General features: G+C 46.5%; 1 protein-coding gene across 1 annotated transcript; it reads left to right on the top strand.

Annotated features, from left to right (window-relative positions):
• Window positions 1–5879: 5879 nt before the first annotated feature.
• Window positions 5880–19881, top strand: nr1d4a (nuclear receptor subfamily 1, group D, member 4a; the record flags this gene model as incomplete). The annotated part of the gene is made up of 8 exons (XM_084462047.1): window positions 5880–5901; window positions 12214–12522; window positions 13458–13546; window positions 13888–14032; window positions 17136–17728; window positions 17912–18097; window positions 18324–18534; window positions 19685–19881. 8 exons carry the CDS (start codon window positions 5880–5882, stop codon window positions 19879–19881), a joined length of 1752 nt encoding a protein of 583 aa, XP_084318173.1.
• Between the last annotated feature and the right edge of the window lie 434 nt (window positions 19882–20315).

Here is a 20315-nt window from a genome sequence, read left to right as displayed (position 1 = left end):
GGAGGCAGCCAGAGAAGCACATATGGAAGTGATTCAGTAATTATGGCAAATCTGTGAGCTCAAAAGGAAAGGTCCTCTTTTCCATGCCTCCTTCCCTGCTTATAAAACTAGCCTTGTGAGAATACTGGGTACTAAAAAGTATGCGGTGGGCCTAAAAAAAAACTTTAAAAAAACGTTTTAATTTGCTTTTCTTCGAATCGATAGCTCACAGGCCTCATGCGAGGAAAAACGTTTTGGTCTATGTGCCATGTTATATACTCATTGTTAGAACAAGGAATCATGCCAGATAGGGCTGTGCTCTACGAGCCACGTTTCCGCATTCTTCGTTCATCTACTGTTCTTGCTTAAAGGACAGGTTCGGAATTCAGCATTATAAGCCATGTTATAAGGTTATTTATGATCATATACAACGGTGGATATCAAAGTTTCATCAAATGGTGCACTCTTGAGCTATAGCCCGTCGCCGCTAACACACTCAATGGATCCATAGGTGCATAGACAAAATTGCCGAGTAACCTAACCTGATCTTACTCGAGTAACCAATTAGGCCTACTCAAAAAAAGATTACTCAAAAAAAGATACCGTCCAGACAGCGCGCATTTAACCCCGGCCCCCAAAACGTTTTTTTTCCGCCATCATTACCGTGGCGGTGCTTTCATGTCTCTTCCATGTCCTTGCAAATAAACATCTTTAAAAACTGATGTGTGGTTGGATGCATTACTTACCATCAGATTGAATAACCCACAACCATGTTTTCATGAAGCTATCGGAATCGAAAAATGCAGCCTTTTAATGTGGATGCACTGCCGAGCTCATAGCCTATTAAGCCTATCGTTAGTCTACTCTGAAAACTCAAAAACTTAAATTATTTTCATCAACCTTTTTCCACTCTAAGCCTACAATATGCAACCAGACCTCTAATTTACTAATCAAAATAAAGTATTAAACCAAGCCTTTACTGCCGATGCCGGATAACAAGTGAATGAATTTTTTTGCGTTATCTAAAAAGCAGAAGAACACTCACTGCCTTTTTCCAATTTATTGGACAATAATGGATGTTTCGGCGTCAAGCCTTCAACAGAGAAATGTCCATGCAAAACTAAATAGATTTATTGAACAATAGGCCATTCATTCAATATGTATTTATAGCAGGCTGGAAAACTATAGGAGTAGGCTATACACACATGGACCTGTGCTGGTACTCGCTGTCTTTTTCAGCACCACCTCAGGGCTCATTACCAACATGAGCCTACCGCAAAAAGGTGGGAGTGCTGCGTGGAGCCAGAGTACAAAGTCCACTCACACCACTGCCTACTATGCACAGTATGCAGATAAACAAAACCAGAGACCCGGCAAAATCAGAGACCCGGTACCAGCGTTTAATTGTCAAAACAAAACAAATGAAGTGGCATATATATAGGCTATACTCACTGGTTCTCTCATAGGCTACCTACGCTGTAACAGGTTTGAAAGTCCGAAGCTCGATCCATAAAATTCTTTAACACTATGCCAAACCACGGTGTAGTTTGATCCGAAAATGCTTAACAGTACGGAAAACCAAACCATGGACAGCTAGCATTAGCAAGCCCATGGACTAATTATTGCTAGTTTTCGTGACCATGTAACGTTGCACCCAAGAACTGTGTCCATGTAAATAAATATAGCTTTTAAAACGTAACCAGTAAGCTGGCTAGACAGTAGTCAACTAGTAATCAGTCATCACTGCCCCTGACAGCTGGCTGCATTTATTATTTTTACGATTGGTGCACTTTCAGATATTCCGTTTAATAGCCAGGCAGGGGGGTCCCCCGGGATCCCCAGATCGCTGACGAGTCATGCCCTATCTAATATCTGATCATTGGTTGCCTGAAAGAGCCGCAGTGACGTTGGCAGTGCCTTTCTGAAAAGTTGAGATGGCAATGTTTTCAAAAAGCCGGAGCGCTCGAAAAAAGACAGCGCTTTTCTCCAGGCAGCCGCCAACGCTCTATCCTCTTTGGTAACAATTGAAAAAGGCGTTCAGAAATGCGCACTTTCACGGCCAAACATGCCATATTGTATAGACTTTAGATTAACCGAGTAGTGTTTATTTTCCGAGTAGCAGATCGCCTACTCGGGTACTCAAGTACTCGGTTAACCGTGCACATCCATACTCAAAACACTATAAACTCTCGTTTTCAAAGACAGGAAACTCACTGAGTTGTCACTGGTGTCCTTTCATGTTCTGACAAAAAAATCGCCACAAAGTATGCTTCCGATCGGGTTTTATTTATCATTTAGCACAGAACTATTTTCACTCGCAGTACATACGTTTGTAAACTTTTGCTTGAACTTTGGGAGGTCTTGACTGAGTTTGGAGGCAGCGTAGAAGAAGAGGAGCCACTTCTGGGTCACAGGTCTACACAACAACAACAACAACAACAACAACAACAAGTCGAGAAGCCTAATGCTGTGTTCACACCGGGCGCAGCACAGCGGGATCAGTTCGCGAATCCGCCTCAGAAAGTTAAAAAAATTGAACTTTTGCGAATGTCACCGCGCGGCGAATCCTGGCCGTCGCGCCGCCGTGTTCGGTGATTCGCGCCGCCCATGCCGCCCGTCACACATTTCGCGCAAATTGTATTGACTTTCTATGTAAACTTGCCACGCCGCAGGAAAAATTTGCGCCCGGTGTGAACACAGCATAAGATTGCTATGCAGCTGGTATTTCATTGATACCGTTAGGTACTGTATAAGTGTTTGTTGATCAAAACAAATATGGGACGAGGATGAATCTAAACATCCCTGGCTTTGTTGTCAATACAAATCAATGGATATAATATAATCAATAAAACATGATCGGAAGCATACTTTGCCAATTTTTTTTGTCAGAACATCAACAGACACCAGTGACCACTCAGTGAGTTTCCTGTCTTTGAAAACAAGAGTTTATGGTGTTTTGGAGGGATTTTGTCTATGCACCTATGGATCCACTGAGTGTATTAGAGGTGACGGGCTATAGCTCAAGAGTGCACCGTTTGATGAAACTTTGATATCGGCCGTTGTATATGATCGTAAATAAACTTAGGCTATAACATGGCTTATAATGCTAATTTCTGAACCTGTCCTTTAAGCTAAATCAGACATCCCATAAGCAATCTAAAAACAAACTGTAAGGATAAGGTTGGTATAAACTTGTTAAATCTCTCATCACCCCACAGCTAAACTGGCATCAATTCACATAAAGAACTCTTTCAACACAATAGAGGTGTGCGTGTGGGAGTGCGTGTGTGTCTGAGTGTGAGGGGGTGGGGGGGGTACTGTTACAGACAGAGATGACTGTCTTTTTAGCCCCGGGCAGAAGGTGCTTTGCAGGTGTGTATGTTGGCAGCAACTTCTGTTCAGTCCCCAAACAGTTCCAGCACCCTGTCATTAACTCACGTCTTGCTATAGCATGTTCGCATGACATGTGCGTGAGTTGTTCAAACACACACCAACACATATGACGCCCACTGCATCTGACATCAAATTAATCTCGGCGTGAGATGATTTATGTAGCCTGGCCTAATGCGCGCAATGTCTACTGTACATCATTTACGCATGAATGGTGTGGCCTGCCTAGACAAGCAACAGTTCCACTTAACACACGATGAAAATGAGTTTTCACGATCACGAAAAAAGTTCAATTTACGAGAAAATAAGTGGGTAAAATAAACAACAACAGTGAATGTTGCAACACTGGCTAAATAAACTACTCGGATAGCCTACCATAGCTGTCTCACAGAAGTATGCTAGCCTAGGCTAGACCTACTATACCTGGATCTTACGGACGGAGTTGTCATCTTGAATTGATCTTAAACTCGAAGTTAAATTACCTTCGTTCTCATCTTGAAAACAAATGACAAACCGCCATCCCTTGTAGAGAAATCTCAGTGTCGCGGTCTTTGGTGAGACAGCAATGGGATATGCTCTGAAGTAGCACCGATGACATTTCTGGCTATATAGTTCCCTCTAGCGAGAGAATGTTGAAGTACAATTAATGTCGGACTACCCTAGCCTTGTGAGACTGTCCTTATCTTGCGAGCTCCCAGAAACAGGAGGACGGTCTCTCGAGGCTAGGAGACAAAGCTACCCTGTCCTAAATAGACTGATATGACACTAAATAATTACTTACAAGTCTCAATTATAAATAATCGTTTTGAGACGAGTTAGTTTACACCAATTAAATTCCATATACTCCTGTTTGCAATCAAACTGCTGCTGCCTACTTTAAAGGCGGGTAGGCTATATAGGTCAGATTAGAGAGGGGTGCACCTGCAGCATTCTCAAATTGGACGAAAGTAGCGTCCTAGTTTCATGTGATAAATATGAATCTCATAAAAACTTGGAGTAAGTCGGACAGAATTTAGCACCACCTTGCGGGCACAGCAAGGTGGCGGTTAGCTGAAGTCAACCAGATGCTGAGATATTTCCATCAGCAGTCATGGCGAGGACGATCTTCCACCGAGGGGCGCTGTTTTATTTATAACATTCTAGAGTGGTTTTTGTGCTCCATAACAGCAAAGACTGGGAGTTGTCTTGCACAGTTATAAAACAAGCCCCTGGTTGGATAACTATGCGGGCCTCTGTCCCTTAATAGGCTCTTTGCACAAGCTCCACTACTTCCTGAAATTCTACAGGCATATTTATTTCCTGTCCTATACCATTGGATGGAAGTGATTAATCAGGTGTGATCAGGTGTGCCGCACACCTGATTAATCACTTCCATCCAATAGTATAGGACAGGACATAAGGACGCCTGTAGTAGTTGTGCGAAGAGCCTATAGCATATCTCGTTTTATCTCAATAGCTAACCTGGACAGATACGATTGAATTTGACAAATTGGCCCAGACATGAACTTTCTCGTCTCTATAATCAACCTTTCCCGAGGGTTTATCACATTGATTTGTTTGTGTAGCCTATATTTCCCTGAATGTTGGCATTGGCTGCTGTTCATTGTCCGCTGCCTGGCAATGCCTGAATGTTTGGCATTGTCAAATGTTGTGTTTACTGTTTACCGTCAATTTGAAGTGCCGCACGAATCCGAGAACAAGTAGAAGTCACGGTGAGCCACGCCTATTGTCCATGTGCCTCATCCCCGTCTCCAGTCCTTCTTATCACACGTTCCGTCATTTGCATAAAATGTGTGTCAGTAGGCCAGCTCTCTCCACGGCACATGCAGCGTGCACATGCAGCGTGGCGTTAGTGAACGCAAACCACGGTCGAATAAGCGCATCGAACTCCCCTAACATCTTCCTACCGCCAATGAAAACGCAGCAAAGAGTAAAAGGAGGGAGAGACCGAGAAGGAGTTCACAGGGATAGCGAGCCAAATCCCTATTCAACAGACACAACAGAACCGGAGGATGGGCATAAAAAAGCGTGTCACATTTTTCACGGTCACCTGTAACGTGATTGATGTGGGTGTGTGTATCAGTGGGTGTGTAGGCTATGTCACGCACGGCGCAGTTCGTTCAAGGTGATGCTGATGTCTGGGAATTGTTGGGATTTTTGAAAATCATTTGTTCTCTGTTCGTGCTCAGCTCAGAAAGTGCTAAATTCAGAGCGCAGTCCCGGATTAAGATTGTATGAAAGCAGAACTCCTTCAGCTCACCTAACACAGTATACCTGAACCAGTGTATGCACAATTGGACACAGTTGACCAGAAGTCACTTTGGTGTCATTTGGTACAGTGACCGTCGCTTTTGCTTGCGTGCTCCATGGGGCAGGTGTTAGACGCACAGGTATTTTGTGACACTCTCACCTCTTTCCTCGAGACATTCTCTGCAATCTGTTAACATTGATAACGAACTGAAATCAAGACAACTTCTTTTCCCTCAAAGAAAGAAGATACCCCAAGAACGATGGATAACAGTCCTGGTGGTGGTAAGTTCTACTGATTATTCCGATAGTAGCCTAGCGAAGAAATTAGAATCCTAATTAAAATGACAACAGGCCTAATGTAGCCTTTAGAGCTATGCATTTCTTATCGACTGTTATGTTATTGTTGTTATAATTTTATCCCATAGTTCACAATTTGTACATTTGCAATTGTTGTCCAAAATATGCACCTGATATGGAATGGTGCAGACAACCTTTTTTGAATCTAAGTTGGTCAGCTATTTGAAAGGTTTAAGCTATGCGTAACGAGTGCGTAATTGTGCGTAATATTGTTCTGGTGCGGCTAGCTGTAAAAATGTGTGCATATCAGCCATGTCAAAGCATAGATAAAGATGTTATAGTTATAGTAGTTGGTGAAGTTGCAAGATGGTGAGGATAAAAAAAAAAAAGATTTACAAGCTCGAGGGATCGGAATACTTAAATGATTCAAACTAATATAGGCTACAGTATAAATGATACCAGCATGCTTTAGGTCCGACTGACGTGTGTGTGTTGTTTTTGTGGTTAGGGTACTGTTTGTTGTAGTTTTAAAACCAATTGGTTCTTTAGGCTAATGATTTTAGTGCCAGTCAGTCATTTATGTATCCGCATCTTTTTGGACTGTGTACTGTAATGTAGGCTATATGTGTATACTGCACTCTCTTTCTTGATGGTTTGTCTTGTTTTTGTTTGTGTTTGGTTTCCAGTAGGCTATCAGCCTAAAAAAAATCATCGAATCATTGTCCTGTCTCCCTGGTCCTTCAGGCGTGGGTGTTTGATAAGGTGGAACATTAGTGTATGTAAGCAATGAGAGTTCTCCACAAACCGTTGGTGTGACTGACTGGCAGAGGCGGTGCGTGGGGTTAGAGCATGGGTTAGAGTCGGTCAGGGTCATAGATTGGCTGCTGTTTCTCGCGTGAAAACAAATTCACGTGGAGCTACAGGAATCAGTCCCATCTATTTACCTACCAACCGTTGTAGCCTACTCTCGACTTGCCCAGGGGGGGATTCAAACCCACGTATGATAAGCTCTCACGTTTGTGAGGCGGACACACTGACAGTTGCGCCAATAGGGGCTCCCTCTTGGAGGAACTCTCAGCGCTCCTTTGGTGAGTGAGTTTCACCAGCTACTCTCACGTAGTCACGTAAACTAGTTGTTGACTTTGAGAAAAAAAATGCATAATCGATCTTCAAAATGTAGGCTACATTGGGCTAGATTAGTAGGCTACCGGATAAAGCAGTGCGCGTCACACAGCCTCCTGAGTCCCGCCCATCTTCTAATCATGCCAAAACACATTAAGTTAGTATTCAATCTTTTCAACATGGCCAAAAAATCAGCAAACTCTCCGTATCTATCTATCTATGATGTGGCGAGGAAATGCCTTAGCCTACTTCCTTAAAAGATATCTCAAAAAACAAGGACATGGCAGGCATTTGAAATTTTACCATTTTGGCAAATTGGGAAGCTAATGCTAACATAGCGCTTTAGAACCTATTCTATTCTAGGATACATATACATATCTATAGGCTATATATATAGAACCTATTCTGTTCTATTAATACATCCATGTTTAGAACTCATCAACGCTTAACCGGATTCAGTCAGCATCGCATGTGTATTACATCAAGGGTGATAAGGACCAGTTGTTTTGTTGAAAATTGTGTGATTTCACGCACACACAGACATACACCAGGGTTTGCCATGTCTCTCCTATGATGTTATTAGCCTCTCTTACTCTGAAAATGTAATTTAATGTTATTTATTGCTTTATAAATGTTCTTAGCTGGTAGACAAACATACTCCAGGAGCTTGCTCGATCGCCTTGTTGAGAGGGGTCAGGGAAGAATTTTTTACAGCTCACTTATCTGGCCCCCGGGTGATACTGTTTCATTTTGCTTCCCTCTGGAATATGTAGGGGTGGGACGTCTGCCCACCTCCCTTGTTCTCTGTAAAGCGCATTGTGTTGCCTCTGGGTATGAAATGCGCTATACAAATAAAGATTTGATTTGATTGATTTGTGGCGCTACAAATTAAGCACTTTATGCTAATAATGTGACCATTTGAACATAAACAAATCTCTCCTGTTCTTCTTTTTAGCTGTGACTAGCAGCAGCTTGCTCTGTTGACTGGTTAATTGGTCAGTTGGTCGGTTGGTCCACAAAAATTGGGTGTGGCTGCACATGCGTGCTGCACATGCATGTATGTGGTGGCAGCTATTGCAAATTTGCACTTTTTCTCTTTTTGACAAGGTATACACATGTCGCTATCCACTGAAAATGTACAGTACCCTAGTTTTCGATCTGAATTTGAGGTTCTTTTGGTGTCTAACCTCAAGATGACTGACTTCTGACCTTGATTGTTTTTGGTCTGAAGCTTGTAGATTGAAGATTGACATTGTCTTAATGTGTGCACCGTACACCAATGAGGGGAAAAACAGGTTTACATAATATGTGGTGTATCTTACTCATACACAATATGTGGTGTATCTTACCCATACAACAATGAGGGAATAAAGGGATTACATAATATGTGGTTGAATGGATTACATAATATACTGTGAGAGGGTCCGCCTTGACCTAGGGATTAGTAGACCCACAGTCCCCTGTCCACCTGCACCATTAGACCTCACAGGGCTGTCTGGAGAACAGGTTACTGTAATACGGACATTAATTCTGACTTGACATGAGTGTCAAGTTGCTCTCACCAAAATGTGGTTAGCACATATTGCTGTGTACCGGTGACCAGGTGCTGGCACCATTTACTCTAAGTGGGTGGCACAGAAACCTTGCCACACTGCTGTACGTCCTGGATATGCCCACGGTGCTCTTTAATGTATACAGTGGCGTTATTGCTCAATATAGGTTACTGGCTTAATTATGGCGTGCGTGGGTCGAGTGCGCGGTGTGTGCACTGTCAGACCCTCCATATACACCTCTGCTCTATTTAATTATCCTGTTTAACTGCAGCAGAGGTAAAGCCTCCCGCGGGGTTCCTAGCTCCGACTACTGGTGGGAGTGCTGCACAATGTCTTCCCGCTGAACGCGCCCCCCGGCATTGTCGTCACGTGTGAATCTACTTGCAGGGCCGCGTGCCGCGCGTGATTCCCAGGCGCTTCTCTCCCAGTTCCCTGCTCTCACGGACACTTCTACCGCCTGCGGTGCTGGAGAGGGGGAGGCTGGTCAGTGGGTCAGCGATTTCATGCATATCTCTAGTCACGTTTTCCAGCCTCGTGTGCATTTTTTTTATTGTTTATTCAAAGCAAAAAATGCACGAGTTTACAAGTCATTTCTGCTTAGATTTGACTCCGCAACATCTGCGCAGAGCTCAGGGCTGTGAATGCACGCACATCCGTGTTTTAGAGGCGGAACGTGACTCTTCTGTCACTGTACACGGCGCCCTCATCCGCTATAGGCCCTTCTCTCCGGGTACTGAAATTGATACAGCAGGTGCAGGGCTACAATACTGTGCGGATGCACTGACACCTAACCCTCTAATGGCTTGGAATTAATCCATCCGGGGAGGTGGCAGGTGTCACTGCTATTATATAATTCTTGTTAATGCCGATGAGAGTACACTTTCCCAAACTGAACAAAAGACATGGAAACTGAGATGAATAAAATAAAAACATACAAAACATTCAATAAATATATCATGATTTATTTAGTATTTGCAAACCCTGTTCCTTTCCACTCCACATAGCATATGAATGAGATAGTATCAGCCTGGCAGACAGCATCTAAATGCCATTCTAGCCAGAGCCATGTTGCTGTGATATTGACCTGCTTTCCCTGACCAGAATCCAGTAGTTAGCTAGAAAAATCAGTGACTAATGAGTATAGGCTTATTAGTAAATATATAACTGATATTTAGAGTTTTAAAACATAACCACACTCATATGATTTAGTAACTTAATGCAGCCCAATAATATATTCTCATATTACTTATATCTGACTGTGCCATTGCCAAATGGACTAGTTAACTAAGCTGTATTGTATAATGGAGTCAAGTACTCTACGACAATCAGACGAGCACAGCTGGCATGGTCAGCTCTGTATGAAAGCCTTTAGCTCACTGCATCCAGCCCAGGGTCATGGAGAACCACAGAGGGGAGAGGCAGGACAGGGGGATAGTGGGGTGGGGGGGGGGGGGGTGCGGTGGTTGTTGTGCTTGTGAAGTGCTCACGTTTCTCTGCGTGACATGACTCGCTCACTGGCAGATTAGTGGCGGCATGGGTAGCCTGATATCACGAACAGGGTGCTGCCCCTGCTGACTCTTCAGCTCATGCCAGTGTCTCCACTAACCCCAGTTGTAACTGGGTCGAGTTAGTGAGTGACCAGGCCAGGCTGTTACACTCTAGGTCACCCGGGTCTATCCTCTGGACCGGGAACATCAAGACTGTTCAGATTTCAATTTTCCCGAAAGTTCGACACAATCACCTCTTTGTACCAGTAGCTAGTCAGAGTTGGTTTGTGTTGATGGGAAAGGCACTCTATAGACCCATTCCCAAGTGCATGTGTACAACAATCCTTTGCCTTCAGCCACCACAAAAGGGTGTCGATTATCAGAAGCTCCATGGCATACTGGCCCTGAAGGCCTTTAAGAAACAGTATACTAGCTTGCGTGTGAGTTTTCTTCAGGTGGACATGCAATGTGTTTCTGGTTGGGTGTTTCTGGTTGGTGGGCGTGGGAGGGGGGGGGGGGAGGGGGTGTTTTCCAATTTGGGCGGGGGTGGGTGGGGTGGGGGGGTGGGGGAGGCAGGGTTGGGCAAGGCCATCTGCATGCAGTCTCCGTTGGAGAGAGTTGAGGCCTGACCCGTCTCAGGCTCTAGTGGAGAGAGTTCAGGCCTGGCGTTGCTCAATCCGCTCGGCTCTGGAGTGAGTGAACACACCCTGTGGCACATGCAGGCAGCCGGATTACAACACCAGCAACAGCAAAGGGCACCGTGACGACAGAGGGATTCTGCTTTGGCTCACCGGGTTCATCTTTTGAGTAGGCATGCACTTTTCATCTCAACAAAACAGAAAAACGTTTTCTTTCAGGCTGCAGAGTGTGGAAAACTAGCTAAACAAGCTTATCAGTGGGATCTAGTAAAATCTTCAGCATTCTAAGGGGATATTTCAAAATCTTACTGTGGGAACTGGTCTTTTCTTATACTCCTGACACATTTTGGATTGTTCTCAGTGTCACTCCATCAATCTACCCCTCCTCCCCCCTTCTCCCCCACCCCTCTCTCTCTCTAGTGCAACGTGACTGACTTTCGGTAACAGGTGGCAGCGAATGGTGGGAACATTGTACACTCTATACCTCTGAATGGCGCAGCATCCTTGGGGCACTCCCCTTTTGTGTTGTGACCGTAAACCCGTTGCAGACTTGTGATTGTTGTAGATATCTACACAAGACTGTGGATCTGGTACCTTGGTAGTGTCAAATCCATGTGAGCCGCCGGTCAGGTGTCATGTGGTGAGTTGTCTCTGGGCGCGGTGCCAGCAGAGCGGACACGTGAGCAGACTGTCTCTCAGCTCATCACGACACCTGACTAAATTACATTTGAGAAGAAGAGGAGCCGTGCACAGGGGGGGGAAACGGAGGGAAATCTTTGCTGAACAAAATATACCAGGACATTTCTGTTTTGATTGTAGCCTATTTGCAACAACACTTGCATACTCCAGCTGGTTGCACCATGACCCAGGAAGTGTTTGGCAATATGAGTTGATTGTTACCAATCCATTGTGCTCAGCGCTTGCTCTCCCTCTCTTCGTTTGAACGTGCAATTATTTTATTTTTTGTGTGATATTTAAGGGGCATTTCTGCTTTATTATATAGGACAGTGTACAGTAGATCGATAGGAAAGGTGGGAGGGAGAGAGAGGGGGAGACAATGCAGCACATGGCCCGGGCCGGATTCGAACCCGGGGCGCTGCGGTAAGAACTAGCCTTTACATGGTACGTGCCTTAACCCGATGAGCCACTGGGGTGCCCCGTGAGCGTGCAATTATGTCCAATACATTCACTATGAGGCAGCAGTGCTGCAAATTGTCAGAGCTTATCTGAGGCCGGTCAGAGGTTGTGCAATATTACATTACAGTTAACGAATAAGTGGCTATCCTAAATAAAAACACACAACATACAAACAATGACACATCCAATACAAACCAAATATTTAATGCACTCATAATGAATAGATCAGTCTTACCGCATGTGTGTGTGTGTTTTCTAACACAAACTTGATCTTGGTAGCCTTTTTACAGAAGTCATCTCAACAGTCAGAACCACTGATGAGTTGACTCCTCGTCTGCCCTCGATCTCCTCTCCCGGCAGGGGGCGTCATCCTGTACGCGGGCTCCTCTGGCAGCGCCAGCCCCGGCCCAGGCAGCCCCTCCAGCGGGTACCAAACCCAGTCCCCCTCCTCCCACTCCCAGCCTTCGTCCCCAGAGGAGGTCACCTTCACAGAGATCGGGATGCTGAAGCAGAGGGCGGTCTCCTGCACCGCTCCCACCACTGCGGCCTCCAAACTGGTGTTCCAGTTCCCCGAGGTCTACAGTGCCCCCCCGGCCCCCCCTGCCCAACACGTCTACCAGCACCCCATCGCTGGGAAAAGGCCATGCGGGTTCACAGGAACCTTCACCAGTGGGTACTTCACTACCTCAGATCTGGATCCCTTACTGTCAAATACTTGGGGTGCACTATGTCTGATCTACTCGATACCATATAACCAGTGGGACAGTCCTATAGTGGTGAGGTGATGTCATCATTTTGTAGGCTTTCAGTTAGCATCGCCACCATATTGGTTCGTAGTCCGCGAAAAATGCTGAAAATAAGGTGTGTGTTTAACAGACCCCAGTATGTTGTGTTCTAAAAGTTAAAACACATACTTGGAGATGGGTTTTGTGACTTTTGAAGCCCTTAGTTCTATCAAATGGCCGCCATGATTTTCATAGCCTGAGCTAGCCAAACTGAATAAATACCACACATAAACACAAAACTGCCTTAGCTAGCTCAATCTGGAAGAAATATCATCTGCTGAAAAAAAATCCATGGACATATTTAGTTTCAACAAACACAGCATTTTTATAGCTAGCCCAGTAAAAATGGCGGTACATCAGAAAGACATTCGCCTCATGTAGTCCAGTTTCAAAAATGTTTAGCATATCAGCAACATCGACCTCAGAACCAACTAAAGGCTTTAAAATTCACAAAACCAATCTTCAATGATGTGTTTTAACTTTTAGAACAAAACACACTCTTTCTATGAGTCTCTGTTCAACCTTATTATCTGCATTTTTCGCAAATCCCATTCAGTTTATCCAGAGATTTTGGACTCCGAACCAAATGGCAGTGATGTTAACTTTTCAGCCTACAAAGGGACCTCAGACTGCACCACTCTAAACTCCAAGTTAAATCAAGTGCAACTCAACAAAGTTAAAATTATGTATTTGACTCAGATATATGTCCTACCCTCATCTGAACTTTTGAGACAGTCGTTTGTGTTTGACCAGTCACTGAGTTTTTAATCAAATCAAAATACTTAAACATGCTTTTTGTATTTGTCTGTGCCAACACAGAGACTGGTGGAATGGTGCTACTGTGTAAAGTGTGTGGAGACATCGCGTCAGGGTTTCACTATGGAGTTCATGCTTGCGAAGGCTGCAAGGTAAGGACCAAACATGTCTTTGAGGAAATTTCCCATTTCAGTGTTCTCCAAAGGGATTAGCCTGCTGACAAATCTCTAAAATTTATTTTTCATCCCTTTTTCACCCAATTTGGTAGCCAATCACACCCGACCTTGTCCAATTGCTCCCTGTTGCTGCTATGGAGGGTCCATCCCACAACCCTGTGGTCGACGATCCAGAGGAGAGAGCCAGCTACCTGACTCTCTCAAGCCCGTGACTTTGACTCCAACGCCAGATCCCCGGTCCCCTGTGGGCAGCTGCACCAGAACCTATAGCCTGCTGACGAATGGGATCGTAAACCTTCGTCTTCTCTGTGTTCCAGGGTTTTTTCCGTCGCAGCATCCAGCAGAACATCCACTACAAGATGTGCGTGAAGAACGAGAACTGCCTGATCATGCGCATGAACCGCAACCGCTGCCAGCACTGCCGCTTCAAGAAATGCCTCTCCGTCGGCATGTCCAGAGACGGTGAGAGCACCCGACACATTTCAACGAGCTAGAGCAAATATGTGAATGTATCGCCAGGAAGCACTACCACGACTCGCCCTTAGGTGGCTATGACACTGGCGAGACGGGGGAGTCGGGTCTGAGAGATCGAGGCCAAGCGTGGCGCAGGACACATTTTTAGGTCATCGTGCCAGTAGTGGCTCAGCCTCTGGCCCCGTTCGCAATGCACCAGTCTTGTTCCCAATACCCAGCGTCACGCCACCTCAAAGGGCACATTGAGGAACGATAGTCGCCCACGTCGGCCTGATTCCCCACTCAGTAAGTTTCACAGTCTGTCTTTCTCCTGTCCTTCTCTCTTTCTCTCTCTCTCTCTCTCTCTCTCTCTCTCTCTCTCTCTCTCTCTCTCTCTCTCTCTTCTCTGCTGTGCTCTCATTCCAGCCTCCCTCCCTGTACCCTCAATGTTCCCTGAACCCCCCCCCCCCCTCCCCCTATCTACCTCTCAGACAGTGATTTATGAGAACAGGAGGCTTGAAGTCCCTGAAGCTATCTGTCATCGGGAAAACTGCAGCACACACAGGAATTATTTTGGGAAATTGGAACAGGGGCAACTTAATTACCTTGTACTGTATATGTCCTTATAACATCCCCTCTGCAATTAATGAGGGATACGCTGACAATGAAAGGGGGCATGCGGGGGGGAGGGGGGATAACAGTCCTTCCCCGTCACGCATTTCGTCAGTAGTTTCACCCGTCGCCTGTTTCTCGTCAAGCTGAATATTAATTAATCACCCATCATGGTGAACGGGTCGGGTTGACCTAGAAAAACAGAAACAAAATTGGGCCTATAGCATACGTGCACATTCTGACCTACTTGAGTTTGTCTCTTCCCTCCCAGTACAGTTTCTACTAATCTACCCCCCCCCCCCCCCCCCCCCGTGCGCCAATTGTCGTCTGATCTACATTAGAGAGAGGGACTAGAGGGATTTCTGCATGCCGTCAACTGTTTTTGGCTGCTCAGAGGTGGAGCAGTTATTGAAGATTGAGGGTGCTGACTTAGAGAGATAAAGGTGGGACAAACACTCATATCGACCCCGTAAAAAGTGGTTAGCAAAGTGTCGAGTACCGCAACCTAGAAACCCCTTTCCTCTGTTCCGCCCCATTGCGAAAACAGGAAAACCGCCAGCAACTGCCGACAACCACATGAAACAACACCGCCCTGATTTCTCAGGAGGTTGCTATGTGTAAAGTTAATCTGGCTTCACGATATAGGCAAATATCGAAGTCAGTTGGTATGATGGCATACTTTCTTCCTGTAATGTAACCAGAACGTCTTCTTAAAGCTGCAGTGCTTATTCAAAACATCCTCCAGCAAATGTAATAACAGAACTATTGAAAATATGGCTTACAAATGTGTTTTATTACAAATGAATGAACTTGATGTTTAACTTGAACTTGAGGAGAGGGAAAAACTTTAGCAGAGGGAAAAACATCAAGCCAAATGCATGTACTGTATGGCATAGGTAGATCTATTATTATTCAATATTATTCAGGGAGGTGATTTGCATAATGAAGATACAGAACATAGCAGATTCTCTGCATGTTTTTATAGATCACTGCATCATCTACATATGTAATGTGTCTTGTTTTGAATGCTTATTTCGGATTAGCCTTGAATCATACTCTGAAAAGGAGACCAAGTAGACCCCCTTGAAATAGAACTCAGCCTTGTGACCTCAAATACCCCTGCTCACTCCACAATCACTCCTCACCCCCCCCCCTTCTCTGCAACCTCTCCTGTGAGCTCAAATACCCCTGCTCACTCCACAATCACTCTTCACCCCCCCCCCCTTCTCTGCAACCTCTCCTGTGAGCTCAAAACGCACCCCTCTCTTTCTCTCTCTCCCTCTCTCCCTCCATCACATTGCTAGTGACCTCACGATCACATCGCCCCACTGCCCTACTTACAGGCTGGAAGAGAGAGAGAGAGAGAGAGAGAGAGAGCAAGAAGAAGAGAGTGAGGGGGGGGGGGAGAGAGTGTGCAGGGGCGGAGAGATAGACAGAGGCAGAGGGGGATGAGCCATATGTTAGAAGAGGGTCTAAAAATATCCTCTGCGGCTGGTGGATACTTTGGGGCGGGGAGGGGGGGGGGAGGAATAGAGGAGAGGAGGAGAGGGGCTGGGAGGGGAGGAGAGGAGCAGAAGAAGAGAGATAGAGGAAGAAGTGTGTTAGCAGATGAGCTAAAAATATCCTCTCCAGCTGATGGATACTTCTGAGGAGGGGGTGGAGAGGAGAGAGAGAGGAAGAGAGAGATGAGGCATGGAGTACAGGTGGAGGAGAGGGGAGAGATAGAGATAGGAAGAGGGGGTTGAGGCATGGAGGGGAGAGGGGGACAAGGCGAGATTGAGGAAGAGGGATGGGAAGTAGAGGAGAGGGGGAGAAAGAGATGGAGGAAGACCTCTTGCTGGGATGGGGAGGAGAGGAGAGGGGGGGGGAGAGAGAGAGAGAGCTAAGTAAGAGGGGGATGGGGAGGAGAGGAGAGGAGAGGGGGAGAGAGAGAGCTTAGTAAGAGGGGGATGGGGAGGAGAGAGAGAGAGAGAGAGCTAAGTAAGAGGGGGATGGGGAGGAGAGGAGAGGGGGAGAGAGAGAGAGAGCTTAGTAAGGGGATGGGGAGGAGAGAGAGAGAGCTAAGTAAGAGGGGGATGGGGAGGAGAGGAGAGGGAGAGAGAGAGATAAGTTAGAGGGCGATGGGGAGGAGAGGAGAGGAGAGGGGGAGAGAGAGAGAGAGAGAGAGCTAAGTAAGAGGGGGATGGGGAGGAGAGGTCTTGAATGATGATAGGCATCCACCACAGCCCTGTACACGGCCCTCTTCGAGATCCATGAATATTTCAGCTAAAACGTGACTTTTACTCCCGTAAACACAGTACATGACGTCTTTGTGTTTGGGTGGCTATGCACAATGCATCATTCCTGCATCATTCTAAAGCAAAGGGAACATCCACTGGGTCTCCAAGCAGCTGCAGCCCCCCGAACAGCTGCATCATCAGTACGCTGACGGCCGGTAGATTAATCAACACGGTCTCATTGTGTCGCCCCTCCCACCCCCCCCCTCCCCCTCCCCCTCCAGCTGTGCGCTTCGGCCGTATCCCCAAGAGGGAGAAGCAGAGGCTGCTGGACGAGATGCAGAGCTACGTGAACAGCCTGAACGAGAACCACGCCATGGACGTCGACGCCCCCCACGGGGAGAGCCCGCCCAGCCCGGTGGAGGGCCACTCCAAAGAGGCCGTCGGCGCCATTTCCCGAGCGTACCACGATATCTTCGTCAACGGCGTCAGCAGCGGCCAGGACAGAGCGGCCAAGAGGGTCAACATCAACAACAACAACAACCCGCCACCCTTCCCGGCGAGCTCCGCCCCTCAAGAAGCCAACTACGCCCATGTCTCCTCCCACACCCTCACTAGCTCCGCCCAGGGATACCAGGCCTCCACCACTGGCCCCTCCCATTGCCCAGTTACCTCCAATGACAACCACCTTGCATTCCCCACGGTGGACAACAGTCACTTTAGTTTCCCCTCTTTGTCCAATCAGAATCATGGCCAGGCAAACATGGGCGTGGCCCAAATGGCCAGCTCGGCCAATTACAACAGTTTCTCTGCTCCTGGAGCCACCCAGAACCAGCCGTCCTGTCTGTGGAAACTAGAGCCTGGAGCCAAAGTGCTGGTGAGTTATGTGAGAGCTGTGGTGAGGTTACTGTACCGCACTTGCCCTGCATGTTTTCAAACAACAAAATTATCAGAGAATAAAGAAAATTATTAGAAAAAGAAAGTATGAATTGTACATAGTGCATGATTATAATGTCTCTCTCTCTCTCTCTCTCTCTTTCCCTCCTTCCTCCTCTCTCAGGCCTGTCCCCTCAATGCATGTCCAGTGTCCGGGGCTGACCGCTCCAGCCATGATGTGTGGGAGTCCTTCTCCCAGTGCTTCACCCCAGCTGTCAAGGAGGTGGTGGAGTTCGCCAAGGGCATCCCCGGGTTCCAGGAGCTCAGCCAGCACGACCAGGTCATGCTGCTCAAATCAGGCACCTTCCAGGTACGTCTAAAGCTTCAAAGAGTTTTTCCTTTTCCTTTTCAGGCGACCTATTTTCAAAATCTGCATTTTATTTTTTATCGGTGACTCTGCCTGGAAATTGCGCCTATCATTGGTCACTCGTGCGACGATCGCCACAATCATTCAGAAGGGTCTCTCTGCGGCAAAGTCTTGCCAATCCCACGCTGGCGGGTGACCTTCGCCCCTCCCCGTCTCTGTGCCCTCCCAGGTGTTGATGGTGAGGTTTTGCACACTGTTCAACGCAGAGGAGCACACGGTGACCTTCCTGAACGGGCAGACGTACCCTCTGGCCACCCTGCGGGTGCTGGGCATGGGCACCCTGCTGGATGCCATGTTTGAGTTCAGTGAGAAGCTGTGCTCTCTGGGCCTAGAGCCTGATGAGATGGCCCTCTTCATGGCCGTGGTACTGGTCTCCGCAGGTGAGAAGGGCGGGGCTGAGGGGGGGTCACTCACCGGACTTTATTACACTGTGAAATATGACGAACTGTTCACTTGGAAACATACGTTCACCTGACTTAATTTTTGGTGCTCTGTTGTTGACATTAACCATTCTGACTGCGTTTGTTCTTCTTTTTGTTCTTCAACACATTTCAGATTAGTTTACTGAACTTATTATGTGTTCCTGCGAAAATTCTTCTCACAAAATGAGTTCCTTTATTTAATTTACCTAAGTCAATGGGTTGTAGGGGTGTAACGATACACTAATCTCACGATACGATACGATACACGATATTGGGTTGACGATAACAATACGATACGATACACTAAGGGCAGGTGTGAAGCATTGCAGTAGCGCTGCTGTTCACACCAATAGTGCATTTATCCACATTTCTACTCCAATACACTTTGTGAATTTAGAGCTTAACTGTTGTAATATCATGGATGGGCTTAGACAAAAGACGTGTTTGTTACCAGCGTTGTGTAGCCAGTGTTCACTGATATACAATAAACATATCACAATATTGTTTTCACCTTGACGATACGTATTGTGACGTTTCTGTATCGCGATATATTGTTACACCCCTAATGGGTTGCCTCACTTTTTTTTTTAAAGTCAAGTCATGCAACGCATCTTACAGTCAGTAACTTTTAGTCAAATGATTCCTTCGTAGGGGCGCCCCGGTGGCTCATCGGGCGCCCCAGGGGAGCATCTTTCCTTGGGCCGCCCCGGTGGCTCATCGGGCTAAGGCGCGTACCACCAGGCTAGTCCACACTGCAGCGGCCCGGGTTTGATTCCAGCCCGGGCCATGTGCTGCATGTCCTCCCCTCTCTCTCCCCCACCTTTCCTGTCTGTCCTTACACTGTCCTATCCCAATAACGCAGAAATGCCCTTAAAAATATATTGGGGGAAAATATATAGATATATTCCTTCATAGCCATAGTAGTAACTAGTAAAACGATAAGTATAAAAGAGTATTAATGCAAGACAATTATCACATGAACATAAAAGGTTATTTGGACTGATTGCGCTGACGTGAAGATTTATGGGGATAAGTCATCACATGAGCGTGATCAGTCCAAATAACTTTTGGACTGGCGCTGACTCCTCCCCTCTGTGTTCCTCCCCAGACCGCTCAGGCGTGGCTGATGTGAGGGCCCTGGAGCAGCTCCAGGAGAGCCTCATCCGCGCCCTGCGCTCCCTCGTCACTCGCCGCCGCCCCGAGGACGGAGCCCTCTTCCCCAAACTGCTCCTGCGTCTGCCCGACCTGCGCACCCTCAACAACCTACACTCAGACAAGCTGCTGGCCTTCCGCATCGACCCTTGAACACACACACCAGACATGCACGTACACACGCGCACACGCACACACACAGACACACCCATAAGAAAGACTTTGACTCATTGTTTCCAAGAGCAGAACTTCCCCTGGAATTGGGGAACATTCAACTGTGCAATCAGAAGAATGTTTCTTAAGGACAGATTCTTGATCATCCGCTTTCATAAAGTCTGTTTCTCTCTCTCTCTCTCTCTCTCTCTCTCTCTCTCTCTCACTCTCACTCACTCACTCACTCACTCACTCACTCACTCACACACACACACATACACACACACACACACACACACACAAAAACAGATACAGGACAATGCTTATATATTTATACTCAACACAACAAACACTTCAAGATCTCTTCTTGGGGAAAGATGATCTAGAAAAGTATACTATGTCAATATCTGTAGGCTTGCCATGAACCTTCTTCC

The sequence above is a fragment of the Borostomias antarcticus genome (assembly GCF_949987555.1).
Source record: "Borostomias antarcticus genome assembly, chromosome: 3".
NCBI classification, from domain to species: domain Eukaryota; kingdom Metazoa; phylum Chordata; class Actinopteri; order Stomiiformes; family Stomiidae; genus Borostomias; species Borostomias antarcticus.
This window is presented reverse-complemented; position numbering and strand designations above follow the sequence as displayed.